This window comes from Polyodon spathula, chromosome 47 (assembly GCF_017654505.1).
Source record: "Polyodon spathula isolate WHYD16114869_AA chromosome 47, ASM1765450v1, whole genome shotgun sequence".
NCBI lineage: Eukaryota > Metazoa > Chordata > Actinopteri > Acipenseriformes > Polyodontidae > Polyodon > Polyodon spathula.
Window position 1 is genome coordinate 2488340 of NC_054580.1, and position 9308 is coordinate 2497647.

The 9308-nt window shown below is 52.2% G+C and overlaps 1 protein-coding gene across 6 annotated transcripts; it reads left to right on the forward strand.

The window, feature by feature from the left end:
* Positions 1–269: 269 nt before the first annotated feature.
* On the forward strand, positions 270–8959 carry vegfba (vascular endothelial growth factor Ba). Of its 6 annotated transcripts, none has more exons than XM_041238052.1 (8): positions 270–1247; positions 5170–5212; positions 5688–5989; positions 6728–6801; positions 7298–7333; positions 7541–7552; positions 7801–7923; positions 8190–8959. In XM_041238052.1, exons 1-8 carry the CDS (start codon positions 1170–1172, stop codon positions 8212–8214), a joined length of 693 nt encoding a protein of 230 aa, XP_041093986.1. In that variant the 5' UTR covers positions 270–1169; the 3' UTR covers positions 8215–8959. The 6 variants fall into 6 exon arrangements, 5 of the variants coding, with proteins under 5 accessions (XP_041093986.1, XP_041093984.1, XP_041093987.1 ...); XM_041238054.1 differs by lacking the exon at positions 270–1247 and adding an exon at positions 4139–4297; XM_041238050.1 differs by lacking the exons at positions 270–1247; positions 5170–5212 and adding an exon at positions 3156–4297.
* The last annotated feature ends 349 nt before the right edge of the window (positions 8960–9308 follow it).

Sequence of the window (9308 nt, forward strand, 5' to 3'; positions counted from 1 at the left end):
GAATAATAAGAATAATGAATCCAGTGCTCTCTCTCTCTCCCCCATCTCTCTCCCTCTCCTCCCCCTCTCCTCTCCTCTGTCCCCCTCTTTCTCTCTCTCTCCTCTCTCCCCTCTCCTCTCTCTCTCCTCTGTCCCCCTCTCTCTCTCTCTCTTCTCTCCTCTCTCCCCTCTCTTCTCTCTCCTCTCCTCTCTCCCCTCTCTCTCTCTCTCCTCTCCTCTCTCTCTCTCTCTCTCTCTCTCTCTCTCTCCTCTCTCTCTCTCTCTCTCCTCTCCTCTCCTCTGTCCCCCTCTTTCTCTCTCTCTCTCTCCTCTCTCTCCTCTCTCTCTCTAAAGGGTGTGTTTGTATCTTTAATCCTGTATGGGAGGAGATTGCGTTGAAAGTCTGAGCAGAAAGGCTCAGCGGGGAGTTTATTCTGCAAACCCAGCGGCAGCCCGCCTTGCCCAACACTCAGCCCTCCTCTCACTGAGCAGAACCGAGACCGAGCCCCGAACCGCCGCCCCGGCTCCGGCACCCGGACCTGCGGACTGAGCCAAGAGCGACCCGACTTCCAGAACACGATTCAAAACTCAAAGGGGAACCGAGCCGCCAGGTCTCGACTCAGGGACCTTATCAGGATACATTTATATAGGGACCCGATTGTGCATTGCCGTGTCTATAGAGATATATATAGATAGATATATTTTATATATATGTTTTTTTATTATCATTTTACAACGCGAGTCTGAAGATGTTTTTTTTTTTTTAATTCAAGAAAATAAAAGGCGTGTGTATTTGAATAACGGTATAGCTCTGTAGCCATTATTATTATTATTATTATTATTATTATTATTATTATTATTATTATTATTATTATCACACCGCCTCTTCGGTCCAGGACTGTTGACAGAAAAGTCTTTGAAAACGCCTCAAAATAACTAAAAACAAACCCAGCCACCCTGGGGTATGATCCTCGCCAGCAGGCTGGATTACAGACGGGTCCCGCCGTGGATTATTCATGTTCGCAGTGTGGAATACGCCGGACTTCTGTTTGGAGATTTTAACGCTTAAGAGCCCTGTTTCTAGGGTTCCTTATACCGTAAGGGTTTGGAAAAGGACGGAATAAAGAAAGATATATATCTAGAAAAAGAGAACCGCGAGTCTGGAGCTGCTTTCCAGAGCAGAACTCGCAATGCAGATTAATCTGAAGGTTATTCTCGGAATTGTTCAATTTGTTTTGGTAACCTGGCTGCCCGCCTCGTTTCCCGAGGTGAGGGGGGGGGGGGGGGGGGACACACACACACACACACACACACACTATTGACACACACACACACACACACACACACACACTGACACACACACACACACACACACACACACACACACACACACACACACACACACACACACACACACACACACACACACACACACACACACACACACACACACACACACACACACATGTTACTGCAATATACACACACCTGACAGCTTGACTCACCTGCGATCAAACCAGCAGGCAGTCTTGCTGTTATTGTCTCTGATTCGGTGGTCCTGTAAAGCAGGGAGTCTCTGATCCTGGTCCCGGATGGTCCCGGGTCCTGGTTTTTGTCCCAACTGTCCACTAAATTATTCAAATGGACCAATTAAGCTTCTAATTGGTCCAATTAAGTAAAAAAAGGGACGAAAAAACTAGGAGGGACCGTGTCTCCGGGACCAGGAGCGGAGACCCTTGTAATAGAGGATAATTTGGAGCAGAATTAACCCTATTTATCTATTTATTTGTTTATTTATTTTGCAGCCAGCTTCAAAGTCGGGTTTGTTACACAGATAAATCCGAACCACGCAATCGATATCTGCCCTAAACGCGTTCACTGCGTGTTGGTGCACAGCGGCCCGGCAGCAGCTTGCGATGAATTGATAAGCCGTGGTGTTCAGTGGATCAATGATCGCTCTTTGATCAGGGGCTCTGGCGGTGATATTGCACCGCGCTGCAGCGCCTGTCCCTTTGCTGCTCTAGCGCTTGTGCAATAGCGGGGTTGCTCCGCTGATTGAATTACGCGCCGCGGTGACGGATCGCAGCGAGGCTGCGTGTGCGGTGCTAATTGCAACAGCTTAGCGGACTCTGCGTGAAGCTGTGTGCGGGTTTGTGATTATCTGCGCTTGGCAGCCGGCTTTGAGCTGATCGGGTAATTGCACCGTGTTAATGAGTTGGCCTTGTCGCCGGGGGAGGGGAGAGCCAGCTTCCAAACGTTTCGGGAGGTTAGACATGCCTTTGTCAAGGGGAGACCGTGCAGGTTCTTCTGGGCTGTTGAAGCCAGGGTAACCAGGCGCGCTTATTTCTGTTTTGAATGTAAACGCGCTGGCGATGTGGTTTAGTTAAGGGTGTCACCACCTGAGAATCTTTCGTATTTGGACTTGCAGCCACCCTGGGGTTGAGTCTGTTTGAGGCTGCCAGCAATGCGGGGGTGGAGAGGGGAAGGCTTGGGGTCTGGAATGGAGAAGGGAGCGTTTGAGACTGGAGAATTTAAATTAAGATTTTTTTTGAATGGTAGTCAATAACTGGAACAGACCTTTAGGGAATGCAGACAAACCGGACAGCCAACAAGGCCTGCTCTTTCTCTCTCTCTCTCTCTCTCTCTCTCTCTCTCTCTCTCTCTCTCTCTCTCTCTCTCTCTCTCTCTCGCTCGCTTCTGAAGAAGCGAACGAGAGAAAGTTTAAACTGCATTGAGCAGCTCTGTAAATTCGGTGACGGTCTCCCGGCCCTTGAGGAGTGTCTCCAGAGTGAGAAGCAGGGTCGCTGGCAGGAGCTCTGTGTTCGGGGGTGGGGGGGGTGAAGTGGAGAGCAGCGGGATTTCCAGTTTAACAATCATCATCATTTACAGGCAAGCGCAGGCTGCCAGAGGAACGGACGCGCTTCCCAGAAACGCTGCTGTGTGTTTGCTAGGCAGTGGAGAAATCACAAGCACTCACATACCAAAGAGACAGTCAGACACAGGAGGGGAGGGGGTGAGGAGGGAGAGGAGAGGGGAGAGAGGAGAGAGAGAGAGAGAGGGAGAGAGGGAGAGAGAGAGAGAGAGAGGAGAGAGAGAGAGAGAGAGGGGAGAGGAGAGAGGGAGAGAGAGAGAGGAGAGAGAGAGAGGGGGAGAGGAGGAGAGAGAGAGGGGAGAGAGGAGAGAGAGAGCGAGAGGGAAGAGAAGAGACAAGGGAGAGGGGAGAGTAAGGGGAGAGGAGTGAGAGTGAGTTTCCACCTTGTACCTTGTTACCTAATGAGGCTGCTGTTTCCACTCTCAGTGTAAAGTCCACAGAGAGGGATATAATAAGAATTATTTTCCGCTCTCGCTCAGCTCCTCAGCCTGTTTTTATGATGGTCAAAAGAAACAGAAAGTCTGTGGCGGGGCATTCGGGTTTGTTAATTATTGAATTACTGGTGGAAAGGTGTTTTTACAGCTCTGCTTCCTCGCAGCCTGATCTCAGCTGAGTTGCACTGGTATGGGTGAGATCACAGGGAGGGGCTGCATTGGAACAGGGAACAGGCAAAGATAATCGTGAAGTGCAGCTGGCACAATTCCAGTTCCTATCAAATGCTGCAACAACGCAATCCTGCTGTCCCTGTGACACTGGCCTTGCAGAGCCAGGATTAAACTGTGCAGAGAGGGCAGCCTCCTTTCCAGTCGGGGAACGCAGGGTGATCAGCAGAGTCTGCACACAGGGCAACGCTCGCATAACCACGCTGCAGGGGGCGGGCAAAGAACAGGGGCAACCCAGCCAGGTGGAGAGTGTGTGTGTCAGTGTGTGTGTAACGCCCTGGCTGGTACTGGTTTCTGCTGTCCTTGTTTTCTCCCAGCTGACCTTGGTCTGAGGGCTGTGTGCAGAGTTCAGTCTCACAGCCTGCTGCCGTCTTAGTGTCTGTTGTGTTCCCACGTCTTATTGAAACGAGGTCCTGTTGGAAGAGACTCTGCAGCAGCAGCAGCGGTTGTTGATGAAGCAGAGTTCACCCCCCTGGTCTCTGCAGGTCTCTTTGGATTGTCCTCTGAGTGTCTGTGGTCCAGCCTGATACGAGGTACAGGTCCAGAGAAAGCGGCCAGGCTGTGCGTATTGCTATGGAAACGCAGCCCTCGTTAGAGACGGCTGGCAGCCTGCATTCCTCTCCACAGAGGCTGCTGTGTAAACTGGCACCAGTCCTTGTTTCTGTAGAAAGTGGAATATTTCCCCGCGCGTTTGCTGCTGTGACGCAACACGAGAACATTAATGAAGGAGAGGAAGCCGTCGCTCCGGATCTCGCTGATTCCGCATCACCGGCAGCGTGGCTCGGTAACTCCTGGTAACGGGATCCCTCTCCTCCTCCGTTTCATTCCCAGTGTCTCTGCTCCTGCTTTCATTCCCAGTGTCTCTGCTCCTGCTTTCATTCCCAGTGTCTCTGCTCCTGGTTTCATTCCCAGTGTCTCTGCTCCTGCTTTCATTCCCAGTGTCTCTGCTCCTGCTTTCATTCCCAGTGTCTCTGCTCCTGGTTTCATTCCCAGTGTCTCTGCTCCTGGTTTCATTCCCAGTGTCTCTGCTCCTGCTTTCATTCCCAGTGTCTCTGCTCCTGGTTTCATTCCCAGTGTCTCTGCTCCTGAGTTTCATTCCCAGTGTCTCTGCTCCTGTTTCATTCCCAGTGTCTCTGCTCCTGCTTTCATTCCCAGTGTCTCTGCTCCTGGTTTCATTCCCAGTGTCTCTGCTCCTGGTTTCATTCCCAGTGTCTCTGCTCCTGGTTTCATTCCCAGTGTCTCTGCTCCTGGTTTCATTCCCAGTGTCTCTGCTCCTGCTTTCATTCCCAGTGTCTCTGCTCCTGGTTTCATTCCCAGTGTCTCTGCTCCTGGTTTCATTCCCAGTGTCTCTGCTCCTGCTTTCATTCCCAGTGTCTCTGCTCCTGCTTTCATTCCCAGTGTCTCTGCTCCTGGTTTCATTCCCAGTGTCTCTGCTCCTGGTTTCATTCCCAGTGTCTCTGCTCCTGTTCCACAGCGGACTAAAGCGAGGAGACTGGAGGAGTTTCGGTGGGCAGGTGATTCCAGGCACTGTCCTTCGTTTGAGCTTTGCATGTGCTTTCACCTCCAAAGCCAAGCGGTCGCTGCCTGCGCAGCGTGGTGTGCGATGCCATTCGGTTTTTAATGTATTCCTCCTCTGCCTCTTCTCTTTGGTTTCAGCTGGCACACTGGCACGCGGCAGTCTCACACAAATCCAGGGAAGGTAACGACGACTCTGCCTGTGTTTGTGTCTGTCTGTGTGTCTCTCTCTCTCTCTGTCTGTCTGTCTCTCAGTCTCTCTCTGTGTCTCTGCAGTATTGTCCTGGCTGGATGTGTATAATCTCTCTCTCTGTCTCTGTGTCTCTGCAGTATTGTCCTGGCTGGATGTGTATAATCTCTCTCTCTCTGTCTCTGTGTCTCTGCAGTATTGTCCTGGCTGGATGTGTATAATCTCTCTCTCTCTGTCTCTGTGTCTCTGCAGTATTGTCCTGGCTGGATGTGTCTCTCTCTCTCTCTCTCTCTCTCTCTCTGTGTCTCTGCAGTATTGCCCTGGCTGGATGTGTATAATCTCTCTCTCTCTCTCTCTCTCTCTCTCTCTCTCTCTCTCTCTCTCTCTCTCTCTCTGTCTCTGTGTCTCTGCAGTATTGCCCTGGCTGGATGTGTATAATCTCTCTCTCTCTGTCTCTGTGTCTCTGCAGTATTGCCCTGGCTGGATGTGTATAATCGCTCGTTTTGTCAGCCTCGCGAGATCCTGGTTGACGTCTCCTCCGAGTTCCCTCAGGAAGTGGAGCACCTCTTCCTGCCCTCCTGTGTGCCGCTGCGTCGCTGTGGGGGGTGCTGCAGTGACGAGGCCATGGAGTGCACCCCAACACGCACGCACACGCTCACAGTGGAGGTACCCCAACACGCACGCACACGCTCACAGTGGAGGTACCCCAACACGCACGCACACGCTCACAGTGGAGGTACCCCAACATGCACGCACACGCTCACAGTGGAGGTACCCCAACACACACACACACACACACACACACACACACACACACACACACGCACACACACACACACACACACACACTCACACACACACACACACACACACACACACACACACACACACACACACACACACAGAGCCCCCCAGTGAGGTGACTCTGTGATGAGGTCTTGTTGACAGCACAGTGTGCAGGGGCTGTGTCACACACACACACACACACACACACACACACACACACACACACACACACAGAGCCCCCCAGTGAGGTGACTCTGTGATGAGGTCTTGTTGACAGCACAGTGTGCAGGGGCTGTGTCACACACACACACACACACACACACACACACACACACACACACACAGAGCCCCCCAGTGAGGTGACTCTGTGATGAGGTCTTGTTGACAGCACAGTGTGCAGGGGCTGTGTCACACACACACACACACACACACACACACACACACAGAGCCCCCCAGTGAGGTGACTCTGTGATGAGGTCTTGTTGACAGCACAGTGTGCAGGGGCTGTGTTTGGCTGCTTGGTAAGGGTCCTTCCCCAATTCATGTGCAAGTCAGACAGCAAAATAAACAGAGCGAGGGAGGGGCTGGGTATCTCCACTGTGAGTGTGTGTCTGTGTGTGTGTGTGTGTCAGTGTGTGTGTGTGTGTGTGTGTTTGTGTTTTGCTTCTTTGTTTTTATATTGTAGTTTGTGAAGCACGCCTCACGTCTCTCTTCCCTCCCCAGCTGATGAAGGTTAAGTACGGCCGTCACAAATGGGCGAGGCTGCCTTTCACTGAGCACAGTGCGTGTGAGTGCAGGTGAGCAAGAGAGCAGCTCTGTGTGTCTAAACCAGCCTGCCACTGGACACTGTGATAAAGCAGGAGAGCAGCTCTGTGTGTCTAAACCAGCCTGCCACTGGACACTGTGATAAAGCAGGAGAGCAGCTCTGTGTGTCTAAACCAGCCTGCCACTGGACACTGTGATAAAGCAGGAGAGCAGCTCTGTGTGTCCAAACCAGCCTGCCACTGGACACTGTGATAAAGCAGGAGAGCAGCTCTGTGTGTCTAAACCAGCCTGCCACTGGACACTGTGATAAAGCAGGAGAGCAGCTCTGTGTGTCTAAACCAGCCTGCCACTGGACACTGTGATAAAGCAGGAGAGCAGCTCTGTGTTTCTGGGGGGTAGATACCTGAGGCTCCTAATGAAGAATGATTCACATTTAACGAGGGCTCGCAAAACGCTTCGAAATGAAGAAATAAACGAGGTTGAACCGGACTGGGCTGCTGCTGAATCTCCTTTTCTTTCTCTTTGCAGATTAAAAAAGGGCCTAACGCCAGCGCTGCCATGGAGGTGAGTGAAGATCCTGCTGCTGCAATTCATTCTGAGAGGCAGGGCCGCCGCTCTGCACGAGATCCTGCTGCTGCAATTCATTCTGAGAGGCAGGGCCGCTGCTCTGCACGAGATCCTGCTGCTTCAATTCATTCTGAGATGCAGGGCCGCCGCTCTGCACGAGATCCTGCTGCTGCAATTCATTCTGACTATCACTCTCTCTCCCAGGCAGTGCAGTGGGTGTGTGTGTGTGTCTCCTCTCTCCCAGGCAGTGCAGTGGGTGTGTGTGTGTGTCTCCTCTCTCCCAGGCAGTGCAGTGGGTGTGTGTGTGTGTCTCCCCTCTCACAGGCAGTGCAGTGGGTGTGTGTGTGTGTCTCCTCTCTCCCAGTCAGTGCAGTGGGTGTGTGTGTGTGTCTCCTCTCTCCCAGTCAGTGCAGTGGGTGTGTGTGTGTCTCCTTTCTCTCACTCTCTCCCCCCCTCTCTCCCAGGCAGTGCAGTGGGTGTGTGGGGCAGTGGAAGGTGTTGGATCCAATGTCCTGTGAGTGCTCGTGTCGACGATCTCCCCAGCACTGCCACAGGAAGGGGAAAGAGCTGAACCTGCGCTCCTGCAAGTGAGTCCCTGATCTGGGGAGGGGAGGGGGGCCCAGGATCACTCTGGTTTAGAGGAAGGTCTCTTTTCTGGGACGGTGAAAGGTCATTGTTTTGAACGTAGGTAGATTACCACAGCAGCACCTCAGAGCCAGTGCTGTAGACTGATCACAAGCCAGATTGAGATTCAGTGTTACTGCAACAGACCGGCCACAGAAAGGAACTGGCTGTCAATACTGTGTCAGAAATACCCCCCCCCCTCCTCCTTAATGTGACTTCTAATTTCCAGATGCGAGTCCCTGAGAAAACGCTGATTGCAGGAAAGGAAGGAGAGGGAGAGAGAGAGAAGGAACTGTGGAGAAGGAAACAGCCCTCCAACACCGCCTCGGCAGAGACGAGACAAACACACAGCCTGTGAAGAACAGAGCGCTCTCTCTGCACCCCAAAACAGGAGAGCTGGGGTTATACTGGGAGCCAGGTTCTGCTGGGAATGCTGGGTTGGCTGATGCAAAGCGAGAATTGGATTGGTATACACAAACAAACGAGAACAAAGTCAGACCGCTGGGACATACTATTAATATATATATTTATACCGATTGCAAGCAATGAAAACGGACAATCAACGCACACGAGAGGCGTGTTTCGTACGAGTACAACCAGCAACCAACCCTATAGGGATTCCAACATTACGTGTTTATTGTTTGTTTGTTTGTTTGTTTGTTTGTTTTTAAGCATCTTGCAAGTGATCACAGTATACAAAAAAAAAAAAAAACTACAGTCCAGACAGAGGTGCGCATAGAAGCCCTCGGGCTCGGCATCCATGGTTGTAGTTCTAGCTCAGTGCAGGTCAAGGGTTAAGCGCTGGCCAGGGTCCCCTGTTTAAAAGGCTGGCCGAATGGAAATTGCCGGGAAGCTGCCCTGTATAACTGTAGTGTGTTGCTCTCTGCTAATCCCCTAACAATGCAAACTGTATGTGGGCTCTTTGCTGTCAGTAGCCGCTGTGTTGAAAGCAGTTGTTGTTCTGGAGAGATCGCAGTAAAATGCCCCGGTTTGGTTTAATGGTCTCCTTATTACCCGTGCGCTTCCACTCTGCGCGACAGCGCACTGGCGCTGCTCACCAACCCGTGCGCTTCCACTCTGCAAGACAGCGCACTGGCGCTGCTCACCAACCCGTGCGCTTCCACTCTGCAAGACAGCGCACTGGCGCTGCTCACCAACCCGTGCGCTTCCACTCTGCAAGACAGCGCACTGCCGCTGCTCACCAACCCGTGCGCTTCCACTCTGCAAGACAGCGCACTGGCGCTGCTCACCAACCCGTGCGCTTCCACTCTGCAAGACAGCGCACTGGCGCTGCTCACCAACCCGTGCGCTTCCACTCTGCAAGACAGCGCACTGGCGCTGCTCACCA